The sequence below is a fragment of the Ictidomys tridecemlineatus genome, chromosome 8, assembly GCF_052094955.1.
Source record: "Ictidomys tridecemlineatus isolate mIctTri1 chromosome 8, mIctTri1.hap1, whole genome shotgun sequence".
Lineage (NCBI taxonomy): Eukaryota > Metazoa > Chordata > Mammalia > Rodentia > Sciuridae > Ictidomys > Ictidomys tridecemlineatus.
The window spans coordinates 60,585,598-60,610,926 of NC_135484.1; the positions used below are offsets into that span (position 1 = coordinate 60,585,598).

The 25,329-nt window shown below is 32.0% G+C and overlaps 1 protein-coding gene across 6 annotated transcripts in view; it reads right to left on the minus strand.

Moving 5' to 3' along the window:
- The window catches only part of Grik2 (glutamate ionotropic receptor kainate type subunit 2), a 639,398-nt gene that overhangs the window by 282,175 nt on the left and 331,894 nt on the right, over positions 1 to 25,329 (minus strand). For all 6 annotated transcript variants that reach the window (XM_005335886.4, XM_005335885.4, XM_005335887.4 and 3 more), the window contains 2 exons: positions 10,501 to 10,644; positions 7,481 to 7,588 (listed from right to left, as the gene is read on the minus strand). In XM_005335886.4, the coding sequence (XP_005335943.1) occupies positions 7,481 to 7,588; positions 10,501 to 10,644 (252 nt within the window). The remainder of the gene's footprint in view (positions 1 to 7,480; positions 7,589 to 10,500; positions 10,645 to 25,329) is intronic.

Here is a 25,329-nt window from a genome sequence, read left to right on the forward strand (position 1 = left end):
TCTGTGATCATGAGAAAGCACATTATACATGTCTCAAATGGTTTTAGCATAACGTGAATTCTCCATCATAGAATAAGTTTGCTTAAAAAGTGTTTTCCCAGGAATAAGTTTTCCCCAACCACATGATCCATGAAGTACAATTTTTAATGTAGTATTTTAACAGCTTCTCTTAGAAGAAAGGACATCCCTAGTAATGTTGCTAGAGAGTATTGAAAAAAAAAAAAAAGAAAACTTAAGGAAAGAATATATGTTAAGTGGTGATTTATATTTGGGAGATAAATATTCTTTTAATTGATTGAATGTGTACATATTGAATATATGGGTTACTTATTTCTCTACTAAGTACACCCATTCTTTCTGGATAATCTGCAAATCCAGATTTCTTAAGTCAATATGGAACTTCACGTGGGTATGGAGATTTTTTTTCAACAAGGTTGTTCTCTTGTTAGGTGTTGACAGGAATTTAAAGCTTTTTCTTTCCTTCCTTACTTCTTCAAATGTTGAATATTTAAGTAAACAGTAGAGATAGAACTTGCATTACTCTCCAATAATCCTTGATATCAAAGTTTAATAGTTGTATACTTTATTATGTGTTAAGATGAAAGTATTTAAGCATCGTGCCTGATTTATCATAGACAAAAAGGAAATACTTCATAGCAAGGCCTATATGCTGCCTGCCAGGGAAAATTCAAAGAACAGTGCAAAAGTCCTGGAACTGGACTGCCTTCCTATAGAAATTAATTGTCCACAGGACAGTGTAAGGAACTACACTTAGTTATCAGTTCCTTGATACCCAGCGGTTTCCACAGGGTTTGATATTTCACCATTTGTGAAAAACAGTACTAATGTGAGGAACATGAAGGGGAAAAAGAATGAATATTATATATATATATGTATATGATATATATATCATATATATGTAAAATCATCTAATCATCTAATATATATAATCATCTAACCATCTCCTGGAATGTGATGACTAATATAAACACATATTTTTCACATTTAGAATTTTTATTTGTGTTTAGGGCAAGTTCAATCTTAACTTAATTATAAAAAGTTAAGAGATCAGTAGTGGTTTTTTTTTATTTTCAATAAAATTTTAGCCAGTGAATTAAATATTGTCAAAAATGACAATGTGATAACACTCAATTAAGGATCATTTTCCAAGAATAAAAATGTACTTCTATTTTATTAGATTTGAAGTCAAATCAATGCTTTATAATTATGGTTAGTGTGCATGTTGTAATTCAAATTCAGTAACTGAAAAAATAAAAGTCAATATGTGATATTCTTTGATATGCCAAGATTAAAATTATTGTCCAACAAAATAGGAAATTATGTGCCCTCAAAGAATGCAGTACTATTGGCTACTAAACACATGCATCACCCACAAATGAAAATATTTTACCATCTTGAAGTTTTTAAATGACCAAGCAAAATAACAACTACAAACACACTGACAGACAAAAATGTTGATATAGTTCTGAGATAGGGCTTATGATGAATTCTATGTAGTTAGAGAAATTCAATGCTTAACATTTCCATAGAAATACATTATGCAGGGAGGCAACCCAAGAGGTATTTTGGCTTTTTAAAAAGCAAACAACACATTTCTGACTAGTTTAAAGATTACTAGTCAACATCACCATTAACATTGTTTTTGTATGGGAAAACAAAAAAAAACCTCTCAGTTCTTGGGAAAGTTTAGTGTTACTGTTGCCATGGGAACCAGGGCATACATATCAAATGCCATTGGGAGAGGCAGATAAAAACTGCTGTGCATCTGGTACCTAAAAATCTATTATAGAAATACCTTTCACCTGATTTAGGTGTATTTTCAGGTTTAGATTAATTTTGAAGTCTGGAATTTCTTGCAGACACCTTTTTCACAGGGAGTTAATGAGTACAGGATTCTACAGGGAAGAGAAATTTCAATAGTAAATATTTCCATAGAAATTATCACTTTTTTTAAAGAGAGAGAGAGTGTGTGTAAGAGAGATAGATAGATAGATAGAGAGAGAGAGAGAGAGAGAGAGAGAGAGAGAGAGAGAATGAGAGAGAATTTTTAATATTTATTTTTTAGTTTTCGAAGGACACAACATCTTTGTTTGTATGTGGTGCTGAGGATTGAACCCGTGCTGCACACATGCCAGGTGAGCATGCTACTGCTTGAGCCACATCCCCAGCCCAAAATTATCACTTTTTCATTAAAAAAAAAAATCTCTACAAAAATTCTTCAAAAAGCCTTTTGAAACTCTTCTGGTTCTGGAACATATATGCAGGTAAACTCAGGCAGGCAGGATTTTATAATTATTATCTCCTCATGTTTTATCAAAATATTTGACTTTAAGTGCAGAATTTTAATATTGTTTATATACTTTGATATAAATATAAGCAGTGGTTTTTCACTATTGTTGTCAAGGAGATGCTGGAGATCAATCCCAGGACTGCATGTCTGCTAAGCAAGTGAGCTAGCAACACCACCAGGCTGCAAGCACTGAATATTTAGAAAATAAAGATCTTAAAAGTTGAAATGAAGCTTCATGTGAAAGGCAAATGTGAAAAAAATCTAAGCTTTTTAAAATATTGCTTCATTAATTTATATTATTTACTAATTTTAAAATTTTTTCTTATATTCATATTATTTGTAAAGATTTTATAATGTGTATTTATACAACAAATACTCTCAAATTCTTTATAAAAATTGACAAACCAATACTATACTATTTTTATTTTAGCCCCTTTGCATTTTCAACTTTTTTCCTAATGATTTAATGAGACACAGATTATAAGTTGGTTTTATCATAAAATCATGCCGAAGCAGTAAATAAGGGAACGTTTCCACTCCTCTGCCTGTTTTTGAAGTTTTTATGGAAGTGAAGGTGGCTAGCTCCCTTTCTACAGAAATTTATGCATAACAACTTTTGTTTGTTCTCATTTGGATCAATTTTGTTTATTTCCATATCACAAAATCGTAAGAAGAAGAAAAAATCTGTAACTAGATAATAATTTTTATTCTTAAATATCACAATTAAGTGCTGGAAGGATTTAAATTATACCATATAAGAATGAGATTTGCCACTGGTGCAATGTGCATCTTTCTGAGTTCAGACTTCAATGTGCCTTTTACCTGTACTCTACAACCCCAGATCACTCATTTCTTGACTACTGGCTTTCTCTGTTTTCACGTGAGAGACATGGAGGAAAATTAGAAAGAGTAAAAACTATGCTACTAGACAATAACTGCAGACACTTATTTGAATGAGTATTCTATGTGAAGTATCATGATTGTCTTAATGATTCTTTATTCATTCAATATTCAATAAATATTTCTTCAGGATATACTTTGTGCTAGACACTTTGATAGAACTTTAATACATAATAGTGGAAAAGACATCATTTTTTTCATCTAATAGATCTTATATTCTTGCTAGGGAGATAGCCTTTGTAAAAGCTGCACATAAAATATATAATTACACATTTTGATATGTGCCAAGAATAAAAAGGACAGAGTACTATTAGAAACTTAAATTTGACTAGAGATTTAGGGGAATCCTGGTGAAGAAAGAAATATTTAAGATGCGACCCCTAGGATGATTTAAATGTTCTCCATGAACAAAGGATACAAATGGGTATTCCAAGCTGAGAAAAGGCTATTGTCAAAGTATTGGGAAAATTTGTTCTTGTGGAGAAGTGAGAAAAGGTCAGTGTAGCTGGAACACATAGAGTATCTGAGCAGGGGATGAGAGTCAGTGCTCTGCCAGTCGTATTGGAATTTTACCTAAAATCCAATGGGAACTCATAGAAGCATTAAGCAGAGGAATGGCATGTATCAATTTCCTTTGAAAAATACTATCTGGCTGCTGTAGCTTGGGAAATGGATTATGAGGAAGAATAGAACATAGAGGCTTGTACAAGTAGTTGTACAGCTAAAATGAACCCAGAATGTGCTTATAGAAATAGATGTAGAAAAAAATAAGGTACATTCTAAACACATTTTGAAAGTGAAATACACAATATGGTCTTTGAATAGATGAGTTCAAGTAGAAAAAAAACATTTATTGTAGTTTTCGTTTCCTATTCTTGACCATTCAATATCAGGCTCTAGTAACAAGAAAATTTTCCTATTGTAGCTTGAGGTAAACAAAATTAGGATAGCACCTACTGCCTTTTCTCCCTTTATTTTCCTCCTCTATTCCAGAGAAGGTCCTGTTATGGTCCTAGAAAGTTTGTTTGGACAGATGTAACAGGTTATATATATCGGTGATCGTTCTTGGGCCACAGCTAACTGGGCTGGGTTCCAAGCAATGTCCCCATCAAAACAGAATGAAAGGATTCATTTTTAATCTATGGGGACTGTATGTGGGAAGAAAGTCCATAGTAGCAACTTCACTCAAGGGTCAGTACTCTTAATATGTCCCATCCCTCTCTGTTCACCAGAAACATACTTGTTATTTTCTGATTTATCTGTTCCATAGTTGTAAACATCAGAAATATAGTTTTCATGAAAACAACGTAAGGATTACATTTCAGAAAGTGATTCCTAATCTATCATTTGATTGACAAATAAACAAGATGCCTCTGTTTCTAGCACTTATGCTGTCCAATCTTATAAGTTTGTAATTCCATTTACTATTGGCAGAATTCCTCTACGAGAGTTTAACCCTTATATGCACATAGAATAGACATTCATCACACTTGGTAGAAGATTAAATGAATTGTGCTTGTCAAAGATGACTAAGATAGAACAATGAGACAGAAATAAGCATGTGAAGAAGTAATAGATAGTATTTTATGTGTTTGTTGCTTTTTTGCAGTGCTGAGTGTTGAACCCAAGGCCTTGTACGTGCTAGGCAAACATTCTGACAGTCCTATAAGTTTTCTTTGTTTATTTTCTCCACTTAATCATGAAAAGAGTTGAGGGCAGTTAGAATTCCTAGTTCTGGTCCCTATAAAGATTGTGTTTCCTGGTCCTTTTAGAAACCATTATATTCTAACTTCAGACTATTCAAAGAAAAACCCTCATTCACTTTTATTGAGATGAAGAATTTGGAACTGAGAAGTTGGGAGAAAGGATAAAATTCACACAGTTAATTATGAGGAAATGGGAATTATAATTCAAGCCATCTGGATTCTCATCTATTGGTCCTTCTAAACTGAATTCAATCAAGGTAGGAATTCTTTCGTTTTCATCTGTGAGTTAGTAACTATATATTTTAGGGAAAAAATATGGTCAAGACAAAAATCATTAGTCTTTCATGAGGTGGATACTGCTATTGGCCCTAATTCAGAGATCAAGAAATTTGTTTTACAGGGATTAAGAAATTTGCACATAAATTATAAATGACAGAGAATTTGAGCCCTATTCTGTCTGAATCTAGATTTTGAACTTTTAACCATTCTACTAAACTAAAACTCTAAGACTTTTATTTAACAATACTTAATTCCTATTATGTCAAAAATCCTGTCTGTTAAAAATTGCAGCTACAATGATTCTTACAATCTGAATAAATTTTAATCATCTCTCTATCTTTTAAATGATGAATTCAAGTAGTATTTTTTTTCCAGAATTGCAACTTGAACTCAGTCATTTATACGTTAGGAAAGTGCTCTGCCACTGAACCACATTTCTAGACCTAGGAGTACTAATTTTTGAGGATGTTGAAAACATGTCAAGTGAAGTCTTTTAGTTTACCTTTTTTCTAAGTTACCTTCACCCATCCTCAGTACCTTATCTGTCTTTTCAGAGGAAGACTTATACCAACTTCTTTCTACCATTATTTCTCCCATTTGCTAATTATTTTCCAAATCTTAGATTTATACCTTTATCATGAGCATCTTCACCTTTTGCCATCTGTCTCCATTTCTCCTTAAAAATACAGTCCACTACTCTGCTAGTTCTTGAACTAACAACATTGTTGAAGGTTCATTTAACTCCCTGTCACTGATTACTCATATTCTGCTTCCACTTAGAATGATTTCAAGTTTATAGACTCATACTGAAAATATTTCAAGTCACAATATCTTCCCAAGCAGCCCATAACTTCCAGGCTATTCTCTCTTTAACCTCACATGGTATACTAATATATTACAAATATATTAAACCTTATGTTCAAATTATGACTCAAATTTTTTAACTCCATATCCCACTTTTATTGTGTGTGTATGTGTGTTGTGTGTATGTGTGTTTACACAAATTGATCCAAGTAATTTCCTGTGAAGTTCCTTTCCTGAAATCATCCCTTCTTTCTGAAATGACTCTCTACCAAACACACTAATTATCCATTACTCAAAGTACCCCATTACCATGTTTGTATAATTAATTTATATCTGTTGCCTTCAATATGTACTTATTGCTATTTTTAAGGCTTTAAACAGTTATCTGTCCATTGTGTTTATTTAAAAACTGAGGACAGTATTAATTTAGCAAACCAAACTTTATTATAAAACATTCCTGAAATTAAATAGTCTTGACTAAAGGTACAGTGAGAAACTCTCAGTGGGAGGAGGAAACATCCCTGTCATCTTGAGTCATCATTTGGTCATAAGGTACTTATCTTTGTGACATTATAAAAAATGTGTTCTCTCTGTCTCTCTCTTGGGAATCTTTTGAATCACCTCTTATATATGCTCTTATTTTTCAGGCTAGAAGGAAAGTTCTGACTCAACTTCTTTCTTCAGTTTCCATCTATGAATAATGTTCTATGTTGAACTGCTAGATGAAATATAATTTAATATTTTTAGGTGACATTATATTTGTGAAATAGAATTTTTTCTTAAATTCTTATTCAAATACCTATTTACCTATAATTTCTAATGGGATTTTAAAAAATCTAAAAGCATACATTACAAATATGAGCAAAATTGAAGTATTCTGAAAGTAAGCACATACCCAAATTCTATATGCCTTGCCTGTCCTTTACCTCAATCCCTAGAAGTAGAAACAAGTAAGATGATATAGTATAGCATTTTGCATTTATGTTTATACATTATATACTTTATGTACATAAATTCAGGGGTTTCACTTGAGTATGACGCAGCAAGATAAATTTATCTGTGCATTTGATTTTTTTGTTGTTTGGCCTGTACCATATAGGAAACTCCATGCAAGCACAAGTGATTGTAAGTTGCATATAAAAGATTATATTATAACATTAAAGCAAATATTTTTAATAACTATATTAAATCTTAAGACTAACTAGGATTTTATTCATTTCAAAAATATATAAGGTTAATGAAGAATGCGTTCATTTCAGAAAAATCTGATGAGAAAATAAATTATTTAAATTGTCTTAGGATACCTTTATCCTTGAATCTTAGTTGTCAATTGTTATATTTGACATAATAAGTTGAAGGATAATATTTTAGAGTTACTTAATAAAGTTGAGTGTCAATAAAATCTATAGCAGAGATTATTTCTTTCTTCATTAGGATATGTTTTATATAACAATTAAAGTGAATAAGCTAAGCAATTTACCTTTTCCAGACCTTCTTCCTTGAGACTAATCACATCCAAATCAAAATCTGTTCGTAAGCCATTGGTTTTGTTGAAAGTTATTCTGCCTGTGAGGCCTTCCCAATGAGCCTATTGAGGAAAGGGGAAAAAAAAGTTAATAAGTAAGTAAAAAAATAGAAGATAAAATGCTTGTCTATAAATACTAGGAAGATTATTATCAGCACTCTTCTTAAATTTTCATTACTGTAGATATATAAAATATTTTTATTTTATTCCGAAATTTGAAGGATATTTTTCATAAATAGCATCCTCTAATTTCCATATAAAATTTGTTTTAAATTTTTCATTTTATACAATTAATGTTTCTACTTATAACCCTTTTCTAAAAGAAATTTGATGATAATGCTTTAAGTAGTAAAAAGAATTTAGTCACTTATTATTATGACATATGAACTACTGGATATCTCATGGTGTATTACAGATATAACTGTTATGAACTACCAGACCTAAATTAATTTAATATAAAAAGAAACTTATTACATTGAAAAGAAGTAAACCTCAGAAAACCTATGTTAAAATTCAGTTATGCAATTTCCCCTTATAATAATTTCCCTTATTACTTTAATTTCTCCTAAGTAATTATTTTATACAAAGCTATAAGTGGGGAATGAGGCAGGAATACAATAACTTACTATGTAATGTGTTCACCCTTCCAAGATGGGTATTATTTGCACTTTGTGTTAATATAAAATCTTTTCTTATTCTGTTTGTTACGTAGGACAAATTAATTGCTTTCCACTATTTTCATTTGGAAATAGCTTTGAAAAATACTTACACATGTATGAGAATTTTAAGTTATGCAAGGAAAAAATCATAATTATAATGTTTAAAAAAATAAACACCAATGCTCAAAAGAAATAAATCAAAAAAATTAAGGGTAATATTTCAATAAAGAATCCAAATGAATATCTTTATTAGAATATTTCTGAACCTCTGTGTTTCTCAGGAATTTTAAAATAGTCAAGCTAATAAATTATAAGTAAATATAATTATAATTTATACAAATTTACATAATTATAATTTATACAAAAATAATATAAGTATATGTGTGTATAGACAGATAGATAGATAATCTCAACATGTCTTCACTAAAGTTAAACACGTGTTAACTGGCTTAGAAAAAAGAAAAACAGCAGGTGCAGTGGTGCATGTCTATAATCCCTGCATATCAGGGGACTGAAGCAGGAGGATAGCAAATTTGAGGCCAGCCTTAGCAACTTAGGCCTTAAAGTAACTTAGTGAGAATCTTTCTTAAAATAAAAAAGTAAGAAGGACTAGAGATATAGTTCTGTAGTAAAGTGCCTCTGGTTTCAATCCCCAGTACCCTAATAAGAAAAAAAAAAATGTTTGCCCAATGTCTTCAAGACAAAAAATTTTAGATGGTTAGCAAAAATAGATGATATAAAAACATACAAATGAGTTAAGATCTATAGGAATAGAAGCAAAAAATAGTCAAACAAATCTGGAATAGAGAGACCATAAAAATGTAAACCAGATGAAATCATGGAACTGATAGAATTTTATCACAAATTCAAACTTGAACTTCTAACAAACAACTAAACCAGAAAAGACAATATGATGAAAATATAATATGTAGAGTTCATAGGTTAAGACACACCAGTGGCTCAGAAGAAACAGCTTCTCCTGGGACTGAGCCCTGAGAGAAATTTCTCCTGTTCGTCCTCATAAGGGGGACACTGTGTAAATTAGTAAACAAGTTTCTCAATTATACTCTACAAGAAATACAATGAGTGGAATGTCATACAACTCTTTCTTCTAAGGCTGCTTGACACATGTCATGGTCTCAATACTTAAGGTCTAGGTTCAGAAAGATCAATTCTTCAACTACTTCAACCCGTGGGCTATGAGGGAGCTATGTGAGCTCCTATGTGGGCTATGTGAGCCCTCTGATGCTTAGTTTTGGACCTTTAGTAAATGCAAAGTGTGGAACATCTAACAAACTTCATCTTTTTCTGGGGATGTCAGTTCACTTATCTAAGGGTTTTATAAGAATTAGACAATGGAAATTCATGGCTATTTTTTGCCAAGAATCTAGAGATTCTTTTATTTATTTATGCATAATTATTTTATAACTGAATGATCCTACTTCAGGATGAGTAATTAATGATAAGATGAACTGATGATTTATTTAACCAATTAATGAAAATTCTTATATGGTAATTAATACCTGTGATATTTCATAACAAATTTTAACAATCAGCTAAACTTTCATCTCTAAAATATATCCTGAGCCAACAAATGACTTTCTTTCATGATAGAAATAGCAGAAAGAATAGAAAGAAAATGTATTTGTGTGTGCACATATATACAATCTTTAAGAATTTTCCACTTTTTTCTTACATCAGGCATGCTTGGTCTATAACTGTAATTGACTCAATCTGAAATAATATATAATCATAAGAATGGTTATATTATACAGTATGAAATAAACTTTGCATTTTTATGAGTCCATATGTTCTTTTTTTATGTTAAATGTTAATATAATTAAAATAACTAGACATTATATTTCAGAACCATAAATCTAAAGACCTGCACTTTAAGCCTCACAAACTAGATATAATTTTAGTGTAGTTCAAATGACACTGATATTAAAAATGCATTTTATATCTTGTTGCCTAAAATATGAGCACTCTATAAATTACTATGTCTACATAAATGAAAAGTTAACACACATAAAGATTCAGTAAGCTAAAAGTTAACAATATCATAAATTAAACTTTCATAGGTCACAGTCTTTCATGTTTACATCATCATAGATATTTTAATGGATATTCCACTTATGAATAATCAAAACAATATTTTTTCATATTTTTAGTAAAAAATATTAATTTTGCTTGTTTCAGGGGAGAGATACTTTTAAACGATAAAAGTAAAATATCACCAGATAGAAAAACTTCAATAATTTTACTTCATTCACCTTGAGCACAGAAGTGATAAACCTGAGTGCTTCTTGGACTTACCTCTTTAATTAGGCTCATGAAACGGGTCCCAAAGCGCCAGGGTTTGTGGCGATTACACTGCAAGGAGCTAACTGTCATCTGGGGAAACTGCTGGACTGCCACAGACACGACGTGCACAGCATCATACATTAGAGCAGCATCCGTCTGGAAGCAGAGGAAAAGTAAATAAGTGTTAAGTACACCTGTGGAGCCTGAGGTACTTAGTTTGGAACTGGAGAAAAAGATGGAGTGAAAGAAATGCATATGCTTTTCCTTATATTGCATAGAAAACATTTTCTCCAGCATGCTATTCTCTAACTTAAGTTACTACATAGGCTCCATTAGAACAATACATGCACCCAGCCTTTCTTTCCTGAAGTGATAACCCAGTTAGTTATTCTCCTGACATCCTTGTTGGAGTTGGAAATATTTGAAGACATTCATTAATTCCCTTTTGTCTCTATTACACTTTACCTTCTACAAACACACACCCGTGTGCACACACAATGAATCTAATTGCTAACATTGTCAATGGTTAACTCACACATCACATAGGAAAGAAAGTAAATAAGTAAGCAGTTCTATTGTATGGTAAGAAGAAAAGAGAATTTAAAGGAGATTCTCTCAAAAAAGCTTTGCTAATATAAACCCTGATCTTCAACTCAGTTTTTCAAAGAGTTGTAGCTCAGAAATGATGCTACAGTTTTGAACATTAATACATTTATTAATCCCTTTTCAGGAAGCTAAGTTTAATCCCTGTGCTGTTGTCTTTTCTTGAAATTTCCATATGAATAAAAGTTCATTTGGCTTCTTAAGTAAAATGAATATGAATTCTACTGTGCTGCACCTGCTCAAATTACCAAGTACCTTAGAGGCTGATGGTAAAAAATAAAATGTTTATAAGTCACAATAAACTGGGGGCTCAGAGGCTCAACAACTGTCAAGTGCTATGTTAAATGAATCCTCACATTGTTTGACAGATCCATGTCAGGTTCACTACCTACAGAAGGGGGTCATATGAGAGGGTACCAATGAACTTTGAGCCATCTGTTTAGCATGCTTTAGAATAAAAACTGGTGGTTTTTTCTTTCATTCACACAAATATCGAGCTGTAAAAATGAATTTCAAAATGAATAGAAATCCTTTAGATTATAGTGTTTTACACAATACAAAATAAAAGAAGTACACATAGTAGCTTTCATGGACATGGATCCTAAGGAGTTTTACCACATGAAATAAGATGGCTAAAGAGCACAATGGAATGACAGAACATAATAAATACCCTTTTATACTTCTTTAGTCTTTAAGGAATATAACTCGAATTAATAACATTCATTTTATAAATACTAACTAAGTTCATATATCCTGGCTGAATAGTGAAAATTAGTGTCATGGAGCAAATTAATACAGGCATATAATAGTAGTCTAAGGATTAGATTAATCGTTGTCTAATAGTTGTTGTTAGCCTGACTTAGAATTCAAATAATGTATATTATATCACAAAAATAGTCACAAAAGTAGTTATCAAAATATGAAAGATATATTTTGATCTCAAAATTAAATGAATTTTTTAAATGTATCACTGTTAACAAGAGTATGAAGAAATGACTTCTTTCAGATATCATTGAAAAGTTTCACAATTTCACAATATCACCACAAAGGAGTCTTTAAAATATATATGTTCATTCTAATCTGGAAATTTCCCTAAGAAAGTCAGAGATAAGAATCAACTGTATTTATATTCATTGTTTTTAAAAGTCTCACAGAAAATCTTTAAAAATTGAAAGCATAAAGTACTTTTTTTTGCATCACAACACCATAAAACCAGAAATGAATAACAAAATCTTTAGAAACCATAAAAAAATGGAAACAAAACAGCTTACTCCTAATAGATCAAGAAAGAAATTAAGAGAGAAAATAAAGTAAAATTTCTTGAAAAAAAAATTGAAGAGAGAAAACATATTTAAAAACATAAAATACAGTAAAAGCCGTAAGAAGAGGTTTATAGGAATCAATGCCTACATCAAAAAGGCAGAAAGATTTCTAATAAACAACGTATCACTATACTTAAAACAATTGGAAAAGCAAGAACAAACCAAACCCACCACTAGCAGAAGGAAAGAAATAAGAAAAACCAAAGCAGAGTAAATGAAATATAGAGTTTAAAAATAATACAAATATCAACAAAAAAGTTGGTTTTTTTAAATAAACAAAACCAACAAACCATTAGCTAGATAAAAGAAGACTCAAATCAGAGATGAACAAGGATGCATTCCACTGATAGCAAAGGAACACAAAGATCATCAGAAATTATTAGGGACAAATATATACTACCAACTTTGAAAAAATGAAAGAAATGAACAATTTCCTAGATATATACAGTTTAACAATATTGATTTATGAAGAAATATAGACTGAAAGCATCAGCAATAAAAAGTTTCCCATCAAAGAACAGTCCAGAACCAGATGGTTTCACTGCTGAAATCTACCAAACACTTAAACAAGAGGAGAAAATTCTTCCAAATTTATTCAAGGAGGCCAGCATCACCCTGATACTAAAACCAGACAACACAACAAAAAAGAAAGCTGCAGGCCAAAATCCTTTATGAACATGGATTTAAAAATGCTACAAAGCTGAATCCAACAGCACATTTAAAAGATTACCTCAGGGATTCAATATGGTTGAACAAAGACTTAAACCATATGATCATCTTAATAGATGAGGAAAGAGTATTTGATAAAATTCAATAACCTTTGATGATAAGAACACTGAACAAATTAGGATTAGGAACATACTTCAACATAATAAAGGATATTTAAAACAAGCCAACAGCTCACATTATATTGAACTTGTAAAACTTAAAGCATTGTATTTAAGATATGCAACTCATTAAAATAAATTAGTTAATTAATAATATATTTTTTAAAAAGGTATGGGTTCCCACTTTCACCAGTTTTATTAAACATAGTTCTGGAAGTCCTAGCCTGAAGAATGAAATTGAGGGACTCCAAATAGAAAAGGAAGAAGTCAAATTACCATTGCTTATAGATGACAGAATTTTATATGTAAAAAACACAAAGACTGCAATAAAAATATTAAAAATATTGAAAAAACTGAACAAACTATCAGGATATACAAAAATCAACATACAAACAAATTGCATTACTATATTATTTTAAAAAATCAAGAAAGCAATCCATTTTTAATATCTACCAAAAAATAAAATAGCTAGCAATAAATTTCACCTAAGAGGTGAAACATCTTTACAATATAACTATAAAACATTGTTGGAAAAAATTGAAGAAGACACAAATAAATGGAAAGATATCCTGTGTTCATGGATTGTTAGAATCAATATTGCTAAAATGTTTATAAAACTTAAAACAATCTGCAATTTCATGCAACCCTATCAAAATGCCCATGATTTTCTTCATGGAACTAGGAAAGACAATCCTAAAATTTGTTTGGAACCACAAAAAAACCCTGGACAGACAAAATAACCTAGAGAAAAGAAAGAAAGAAAGAAAAAAAGGAAGAAAGGAAGGAAGGAAGAAAGAAAGGAAGGAAGGAAGGAAGGAAGGAAAGAAGGAAGGAAGGAAGGAAGGAAGGAAGGAAAGTATGAGGCATCATAATATCTGAATTACAATTATACTGAAAAGCTATTTTAATCCAAACAGAGTGGTGTTGGCTTAAAAACAGGCATAAAAATTAATGGAACAGAATAAAAAACTAGAAGTCTGTGCATGTACAGTCAAATGATTTTTGACAAAGTGCTAAAAACATGAAATGGAGAAAACAGTATTTTCGATGAATGGTTCTGGAAAAATTGGATATCTACATGCAGAATGAAACTAGGCTTCCATCATCAGTTACAAAAATCAACTCAATCTGGATAAAGGTCTTCAATGTAACTAAAAACTGTGGAAATACTGGAAGAAAACAGTGGAAATGCTTCAGGACATTTTAGTGGGCAAAAAGTTTTGGTAAAACCCAAAAAATCACAGGAAATAAAAGTAAATAGACAATCCATAAAACTAAAGCTTCTGCAAAACAAAGCAAACATCAATGACCTACAGAATGGTAGAAAATATTTGTAGTATGTAAGTCTGACAAGGGGTTAACATGCAAAATACTTAAGGAACACCAAAAGCTCTATAGCCAAAAAAAAAAGGTTTAAAAATTAATTTAAAAATTGACAATAGATATGAATAAACATTTCTAAAAAGATTTACAAATGGCCAACATGTACATGAAAAATGTTCAACTTCATTAATCATCAGGTAAATAAATGTAAATCAAACCACAAGGAGATATCAACTCACTCCAGTAAGAATGCTGTCAAAAAGACTAATATGCTGGTTAGGATGTGGAGAAAAGGGAAGCCTTGCACACTGTTGATGGAGATGTAAGTTAATACAGCCATCATGGAAAACAGCATGGAAATTCTTTAAAAAATTAAAAATAGAACTATCACATGATCCAGCAATCCCATCAATGGATATACACCCAAAAGAAACAAAGTAGGTCATTTAGAAAGTCAGCAACATTCATCAGGGACAATTTCATTCATGGAGAAGATTTCTGAGAGTCAAACATGATGGTTTAGGGAACGTAAGCTCAGGGAACTACATTTAAAGAAATTTAGAAACAGAAAAATGCAAATAAGTACATATACATGGACCCACCCATGTGTCTATGTATATGTGCATATATACTAGAGTCACACCATGCTCTGATAACTGGTAGTTTGATTTCTAAAAATCTTAAGCCTTCTTATAAGTAACAGCATGTAGATAGTAAACCTTTGAAGATGTACCTTTGCATATCAAAGATTATTATGTTAAAATATTATTTGGCTCAGAGAAGTTAAAGTGAAACACAGTTTAAATTTTAAGTATGGTTAGGAAAGACCCAGTCATAGACCTACATTCCCAATCACACTCTCTTCAGAAATTCTTGTTGCCACTGACTATGACTACTTATTAGTAAAATATCATCACTATAAAGATAAAAAAGGAATGACCTACAGATGATCATACAAAATCTAGTAATGGAGTTAAATAGAGGCCCAAAAATGATCAGAGAAAACTAATTTTCAAAATAAAATATGAAATAGAGAAACCAAAGGCAACAAATATATATTAGACTGCAAGAAGAAATTACAGCAGAATGTAACTCAAAGAAATCCTGACCCCAGCAGGATGCAAGATTAGTTCAAAGTACAAAATTAATTTAAAAACTAACATTTTTAATCTTTATTTCATGAATGTCAGAGGAAGCCTAATTCTTAACTCCTCACAATACCATGTTTCTCAAAGCCCCTCTTCTACGCTCTAGTTTCCTTGCTCAGAAGAAGATTTTCTGCTGCTCAGAAGATTTTCAAAAGGCAAAGACCCTGGAGTGTCTTTCAAGCTTGAGCTTAAAATCCCAAGATTTTACTCTTACTCCCATATCTAGAGGTTTATTTGGTTTTGATAAATCTTCACCCTCTCATATTGACTCTATAATCATTTGCCCTGACTTTTGTCTTGATAAATAACAGGAGGAAAGAAAAGGAGGGTGAAACAGAGAAGGAGAAATGTGAGGAGAGCCAGGTTAAATTATCTTGTCATTACTTTAATAACATTGTTATTACTATTAAGTAACATTGAATGCTTTATGCTGCACACCTGTGATTACATGCATTATATCATTTATTTCTCACAAAGACCATATATTTTAAAATTATTATTATCATAGAGGAAGATGCTGAAACTTAGGAAGATTAAAGTAATCTTCTCTCAAGTTCTCATCATGAAAATATTGGCAGAAAGGAGACTCAGGCAAAGCCTAATTCTTACAACCTCTCTCTGAGGATCATAACACACTGCCTCCCACAGGCCTTAGTTCCAACAAATCTATAAAGGTGGCAAAGGAGGAGAAGCAGAGAGGGAAGATATTATGTTTGGGGAGTGCTCTGATGAGAACCAAACAATTATGATTCCCACTGAGGGTGTGTTTCTGAGATGGGACTGAAAATTAAAGTTAAATTGGTTCCCCAGTCAGTGTTGTTGTTGTTTTGTTTTGTTTTGTTTTACATATCAGAGCTACTCTAAAAAGTACTCAAGGGTTAAAAGAGTAAAAATTGTAATTTCATGAACTGTGTTAAAATCGAAATACGTGAACAGTTTGGTTATTGAAGCTAATGTAAGGTGAACATATAAATCTGTAGTCATTTGCATCCTAAACTACAAAGTCAAAATCTAAGTTTGGGGATGAAGCTTGATCATCAATGAAGACCAGACAATCCACCCCATTTTCTCTCTTTGAATTATAGTTAATCATATACACATTTGAATTATAATTACATATGTATGTATGTATGATAGATATAGATACAGATATAGATAGATAGATAGATAGATAGACAGACAGATAGATAGATATACACTTACTTGAAAGTTAGAATAGTTGTACACCCTGGAAGTACATCCCAGAAGTACAGATCAGGTAGGTAGAGACAGAGCTAAACAGCACAGAACATAGTGTAAAGCTCCATAGTTCATTTCTAGTTCACACATCTGTCATTTGGATTGGGAATCATCCCAAGATCCTACCTCAGAATAGATTGGAATTGGAAGTTTATTTTCCTTTCCAAAATAAATTACTTAGTGGACAAAGAATGTCAGCAAAAAATTTGTTTTGAAAATCTTTAAAATTGTTCAATGGTATCCTATACATTTCAGTAGAACTAATGTGATCTTTCTAAGTGTGTTGCTTGAAAAGACCATGAGAAATGCCTGCAAATACATTTAAATATGAGCTAATCTTCTCACTAAGTTATTGCTGAATTTATCTTATACTTAATCTAATTATTTTCAGGAATGGAATGTGTAACAGATGCAGGTGTGTAAGGGACAAATGTTAAATTCTATGGCTAAGTAATTGCAACAGAAATTGGTTTATTCACCCAGTGACATTTCATCAAATCTCAAGTAGCTTTTATTTGCATAAAGCATGAAGGAAACATAATCAATCAATTCTGACCTACATACAAACATAGAAGAGAACATCAGTACATAAAATTTCTCAAATATACTAAAGATTCCTCCTAGTAAAAATCAATCAAAGCATTTTTTCTTTCTCATGGGGAGGCATTCCTTCAGAATGTTTTTGTCCCTTAAGTAGCATGGCTTTGGGGTACCCCAATTGGACATTGACTGGGAGAACACAGCATTTTCAAAATTATTTTCTCTATTGTTCCAGTTGAGGTTATATTTGTATAAATAAGTCATTCTTTGTTTAAGGCTTCTTACGTAGCAGAGATCTTCTTCTATTGTAAAAACTCACCCAATATTGTATGTAATAATGTACCTTTAAAATAATAACTCTTAATAGTGACTGTGATGTGTATTCACATCATGATTATAGTGATGGTTTCATATATGTATATTACATACAAGTATGTCAAAACTTACCAAACTATAATTTTAATATGAGCAATTTAAATAATGTACTTTGTACTCCAATACAGGTGCTAAAAATCAAAGCATTATTGTGCATTTTTCTTGGAAAATGATTAACATTTTTAATTTTATCCTATATGCATCTAAAATCCTTCCCATTTAGGCATTACTGATCTACATCTTCTTTCTTACACATTTAAATTTTAATAAAACTCTTTTCTAAACTTTCTGTTTCTAAACATTCCAGACCATAAGCATTTTTTAATGGTAACAATATCTAGTTTATAATACTCAAGCAATATTCCATGTATTGCCTTACCAGTAATAAGTATATAAAAGCATTTTTAAAATAAATATATGAATTTAACAAGATTTAATTTAAAGAGTGAAAAAAATAGGTATTAGTGAGCTCAGAATAACAATTGTGCTTTGCTATCTAGCTAGAATGTATTACCTCCCAGAGGTACAGTGAACCAAATCTGCCAGCAGCTCTAACCTGGGAGGAAAGTGAGTGCAGCCTCTGCCCCATTTCTAAATGAATTTATAGTAACAGTTCTGTGAACACATTTATCTTTCCATTAAATAAGTGCAGGCAGGTCTCCTTCGAGATCTGAATGCTAGCTGGCAGGTGGCAGATCCATTTTGGAACTCCTACGTCTCAGATTTTGCTCATTTCTGAATTTCCATCTGAGATACAGTACATAGCACAAAGAGATGCATGTCTAATACATGGGAAAAAAGTTTATGATTCTGGCTCATAATTCATTTACTTCATTTTAAAACAAAACAAATAATACATATTTCTTTAAAAATTCATTTTGCTTTGTTTCCTCATTTTATAGTTGGAAATATAAATGATGATCTGCTATAGCTCTTTCTTGCTGGAAACACCACTTTCAAAAACCAGATAGTTTCAGAAGAAAAATAATTATAAATGTTGATTCTTCAATTAGAAGATACAGACATTAATACTGATGGGCAAAGGGGTGGATACAGACTTGGAAAGCCCCCTTGCACAGTCAGCAGGAGCGTAAAGGAGAGGGAGAATCATACACTTTTCTGAGCAAGAGGGAGGAGGTCACACCTGGAAGGCAAGCTGGCGTTCACTCATTCAGCTGGCACACTGCACTTAGCACTGTGCCCACACAAAACAAGAGCATGGTAGCTGCTAACTGAAGTGAGGGACTGATGAAGAAATGCTCTTAGAACCAATGGGGAGACAATTGTCAGAGACAATTCTCACAGTTACACTGCAGCTGCCATTATGCATTCACTGTTGCCAGCTCTTTGTACCACTCTAAAACTGAGTGCTTTACCAGCAGCTGTGTGGACTGCACAGACTGCATGAGATAATACATTAAAGCAGTTTGCACAATTCCTGGCCCATGGTCCATAGGCAGGTGTTCAACGATGATGGTGATGATCACCAGAAGACTGGTAATCTCTTCAAGATGGATATGGTCCAAAACAAAGAACTGGTTTAGAAAGTATAATGCTTCAACTCTTCTGCACCCACTGTTAGCCTAAATGAGTGAACAGGCTTCATGCTGATCAAGAAAACAGATCAGGTTCTAGAAAGAGAAGAAGGAGGAGGAAATTACCATATAACTCCTTGATCCCTATAAAATGTGGTTTGTGCATATACCAAAATTCAGTTGAAGTCAGAGCTAAAAAAATTTTGAATACACATTGGTTACTGACAAATTAGAATTTAAGAATAAAGATAAATAGCAAAATATCATAGTGTTTTGTGTTTAATAAACAATGTGCTGCTGTTGGAAAATAATTTCATACCAGCAATGTAAACTGGGACAAGTGTCACTCATTATTTTTTACATTCCAGTTTCCTCATGTATAAAAAGGAAAGAATTGAACCAAGTTGATTATAAGATGTCCTGTGATTTTCATTTCTAGTCCTAGGAAATCCATATTTTATTCTGATTTTATATTGCTCTTTATATTTCAACCGTTACCATTACCTGACTTCCCCCTATAATTCTTAAAGCTTTATGTGCTTGTCTAATAATGTTTTGCACCAACATTTCATGAAAATAAGGGGAATCAAAGGTCACTTTTCGTCCATCATTGTCAGTGTTCATACGTCCCCCAATTTCTTCCAGGACTAAACCTGCTGATATTTATATTATAGACTGTTCTTTGGTGTGACTTTATCATTGTTAACATTCTCACCTACATTAAAACTCTCCCTGGCCTCCCTACTCTGAAAAGGAAGACTAAAATCCTTTCTTCCCTACCTAAAGTAATTCCCTAATACTCAGTATTTTACCTTCTTTTGATTCCTCTCTCATAGTAAGATGCTGCATCCGCCTATGCTTCACGATGTTGAACTAACCAGAGTAATTTCTGTTTTGTAGATTAGTTGAATTAAAGGAGATTCCAGAAGTTGCATGATGAAAGATCTTTAATAACAGTATGGATTTTTGTCTCTACCTGCATCAAATTGGTATCTGTGAGGTCTGAAACGGATAAGAAACTTAAAAGAAAATTAAAGAAAAGGAGTGGGGGATAAAAATAGAATAGTTTTATATGAGAATAAATGAGAAAAATTAGAAAGAAAATTCAAAATGAGCCATGTGCTGAACATCCATGAAGGAGACATCCCTGGATGAATGACAGTCATTGATGGGATTCAAATAAGAAGTGACCTGAGCCAATATTAATTCCATGAGTAACTAACAGATCCATTTATTTTGTGCGTCTGTGAATTAGTCAATTTGAAAAGATTCACCTCCTTACTGTGTGAGAGAATTCAAAAGAATGTATTAGGAAATGACTTTGGATAGGGAAGAAAGGATTTTAGTTTTCCTTTTCAGAGCAACAGAATCCAAAAGTGGGTGAGAAGTTTAACAGTGAGTGGTTAAGTCACCTCAAAGAAGAATTTATAATATAAATATCTGCGTCTCTCTAAACTGATGATTTTGGCTACCAAAACACTAATTTTTGGTAAAAGCTACCAAAAAATTAATTGGCCACAAATTAGCTTATTTGGAACAATCAGTACAATATGGACTAAAATGTGGCTGATGCTAATTATAACAATAGAGTTTTCATTGACCCTCTGTGTTTGCTTTATACAATTTTGGGCCTTCATTCCTTCAAGAACTCTTGCTGAATTTCATTGGCTTTATTATTATCAACAGGATAGTTTTACAAATAACATTATTTCCCTGTAAACTTTTAGAGCTTTATAAGGAATGAAATTCAATACACAGGGTTTTAAAATTATAATTTTAGGAGATGACTATTTTGCATTCCAGGAATTATAGATATTTACCATAAATATGTACTTTGTAATTTTTTTCTGACTTGTCTCTTCAAAATGCACATTTTGAACCAAGCATAAAATCCTAGTTGTTTTTATTGTGATGCTTTCTAAACACCTTTAAACACTTTTATACAATTTTCAAATATGTTTATATGTTTCAAATATTATAGAGAGAAACTCTTCACTTTATAGATATAAATAATTGAGGGAAAAGTATAAAACAGGTTAGAAAACACGAACAGGTTTTCAATTAAAAGTTCCATTTAACTAATGTAATTATTTTACATAATTAAATTTCTTCCACTAAGATCGGTCCATTGAGATATCTCTTTCTCTTTTAAAATGTTCCATGAAACTCTTACTAATGTACACCAACCATGTTGTATTGATGGGATTGTTAATGAACTCTCTAGCAACAATGTACTATCCTTAATAATTCAGATCCTGTTAAATCTTGTCTGCTTTTTACTACATTTGGAAGTGCTATTGATCTAGAGAAGAGTCAATATTGAGGGGGAAGTATTCCTTACACTACTAGCTGGTCTCCAATACATCCAATTATCTTGATATTTGCAGTTTGAAATTAGCTTCTTGTATTTAAAAATGTATATTCATCAATAAATATTGTTTATATTTACTTTTTTTCAATATGATGTATTAAAGTGGATGTCTTTGGTGTTAACAGATTGTGATTCTTTCTAATTTGAGATGCAGGAGTATTCAAGCAAACATATTCTAGAAATTTTTCTTGTATGAGTTCAAATATTCATGTAAATGCTAATCTTAAATATCTATAAAAAATTGATAACCTAAAATGATACCAAAGTCTTACTTTAAGCATGTTTTGAAGAAAAATTTAAATATTTAGATATTTATGAAAAAAATAAAAGCACATAAGCAAAACAAGTCACATTAGTACATGTCCTCTTTGACATTTTTGTCTTATTGTATCTTAGCCTACTACATTGGACCTATGTTCCTATAAAAACTATAATAGAAACTTCTCACAAAAATGTGAAAAAGTAAATCTTTCATTGAAAGCTATGGGATGTGGAATTTAATTGTTTTAACTTAGTGGCTGTAAGAAGAAAAGTTTTTTTTTAACATTGTATTCCTCATCTTTCAAATAAAAGTAATCTTTCTCAAATGTTGTGAGGATAAAGTTAGAGAATTTTACAGAAGATAAATCATAAACTTTTAGAATAGGTCATAATAAAATGAACATTCTTAACACAATAGAACACAAGGTAAAGGAAGGGCCTAATTTCATAGAGAGTATAATATCTATCAACTGATGTTGGAAAGTAGTCATTGTTTGAAAGATTTTTCTATTAACATCAGTAACTCCAAAAAAACAAAAGGATTAGGGATAAGCTAAGACAACAAATTCAGAATAAATGGTGGGGATACGAAAAGGTCAAACTAGAATTCTCTGTTTTATTTTACCTTTTTTAAATTTTCTGAGATTACCAACTCTCCTTTGAGATTAGAATAGGCTTAATACTTATGCCATGAATATAAAAGGATTTTCTTAAATTGGGTCTTCATGTATCCTTCTATTTTAGAGGAAAAACTAAAAGAGTAAAACATGGAACTAAGAAGGTAAGGCACATGATTCTGTTAAGTCAGGAAACATCTTTGGAGGAATCCATTGTTTTGCCTTTCCAGCATCTATTCTGATTGCAGCAGAACCCTCTTGCCTTGGAGTCCACTCCTTGTCCTCATCTCCTAGTTCCAGGAGCAAGTGTATGTTCCAGGTTTGGTTGCAGCCATTGCTTCAGGAATGACCACAAACTTGGATCACAAGTTAAACCCAGGCCTTTTGAGGGAACTATTGGGGAAAAGACACGTTCCTTCTTTGGGGCATCTGTATTGCTGGATTGTTAACCTTTGATCCCACCTCTATCTTAGAATAAAAATGGTAGAGATAAAAGAGGAGGTAATAGAAGAGAAACCTGTTAATGAGGGCTTTCTTTTTCTACCTGGATCCAACTATACTTGGAGACAAATTATCCTGTTGTTTATAAGTTATAAGACCACTATACTTAACTTTGTTTTTAATTAACTTTAATGGAATTATAGACAACTAAGATTTTAATTGAAAATTGAAATAATAAAGTCTTAGACATCAGTTTTCCTAAGTAAAATGAGATTATTACTTCTATATCCTCAAGGAGTTATTCTAATGTTCCCTAAACATTTAAGGAAATTAAGATAACATATGTAAAGGTAAGCCATAAATAATCATAGAAACTGGGCACGGTGGCACACGCCTGTAATCCCAGTGGCTTTGGAAGCTGAGACAGGAGTATATCGAGTTCAAAGTGAGCCTTAGTATTGATGAGACACTAAGCAACTCAGTGAGACCCTGTCTCTAAATAAAATTACAAAATAGGACTAGGGATGTGGCTCAGTAGCCGAGTGCCCCTGTGTTTAATCCCTGGTACTAAAATATGTGTGTGTGTGTGTGTGTGTGTGTGTGTGTGTGTGTGTATTATTTTTTTAAATTAATTTCCTGAATGACATAAAGTTTCAAACAAATTATATTAAATGTATAATTATTAACTTCCAATTATTAAGATCTTTAATTCACGTAGAAAAAAAGTGTTTTATATAATTACAAGATATACCGATTGCTTTAGTCAGTTTTTTTATTGCTGCGACTAAAAACCTGATCAGAACAATTGTAGAGGAGGAAAGTTTATTTGGGGGCTCACTGTTTCAGAGGCCTCCTCCATAGACCGCTGTCTCCATTCCTCAGGGCTGGAGTTGAGATAGAGCATCATGTTGAAAGAGTGTGGGGAGGGAAGTGGCTCACACAATAAATCAGGCAGCAGAGAAAAAGACTCCACTAGTAAGATACAAAATATATACCCTAAAGGGCTCACCCTAGGGATGCACTTCCTCTAGCCACATTCTACCAGCCTTCAGTTACCATTCAGTTAATCCCATCAGAGGAATCGATCTACCAATTGGGTTAAGATTCTCATAACCCAACAATTTTCCTCTCAACCTTTTTGCACTGTCTGACACTTGAGCTTTTGGGGGACACCTCACTTCCAAATAATAATACCTATGGCACAGTAAAAACACAACTGGAATAAATTTGAAAAGGCATAAGAGGTCCCTCCTCCCTGAGAAGGCCCATCTCTCCCTTGAGTGTGCTCCCCTTTCCCCTTTCCCTTCCTTTCTAACAAATTTATGTTTGTGAGTTACTCTGAAAAGAAAAGAAAAGGCAAAGGAGCATATCATTTCTGCCAAAATACATGGTTCAACATTTTTTTTTAAATTGGTGCTACCCTTCCTATTATGAACTATGCAGGCTTAGGGATAATCAGAATGTGAACTGAAGCAAAAAGTTTCATGATACACTGCTGTGAACATTATTAAAAAAGAAATCATAGAGGACTCTAAAACCAAATGCAAACTAACACTCTACATTGCCCTGTTAGCCAGTAGGTTAATAGATTGACACCAAAATTGGAAATGACCCATAAAGCTGTGTCAGATAACTCTTGACATTTATATTTTTGAATTTTACACTTGATGAAACAATTTATAAATCAAAAACCACAAAATGCTTTTGTCTCAATGGGTATTTTTTTCTTGTGCTGAAACTTCATGTCATTCAGGAAATTAATTTAAAGTAAACAAAGAGCAGGAGGTAAAGGTGATAACATTTTACTTGGGAAAATAAAATGACAAACTTCACCTGCTCATTTGAGAACTGAACAGGTGCAGCCAAAGAAGAGATGGTGATGGAGACATATAGGCAAGGACTCAAAGGAAAGTCAGAAGAAATAGAAAATCCAAAGAGAATTTAGGAACGAGAGATTATTAGAAATATCTTAAAAGGCATAATGAAAATTCCTACCAGAAGAAACATAAAGAAGCTTAAGAAAAGACAAGGTAGTAAAGATAGAGTGTCATAAAATATTACCTTAGTGGAAACAAAGAAATGTGATAAATTTATTTCAAGAAGAAATACAAATAAAAGTTGTTCAGAATTTGTTGAACATTATCTTGAGCCTAGCTCATGAGCTAGATTTGTGAATCTCATGCCTAGGGTCCTATAAAGTATGCACCAACTCAAATTGCAATGGCAGAACCTGAGTATA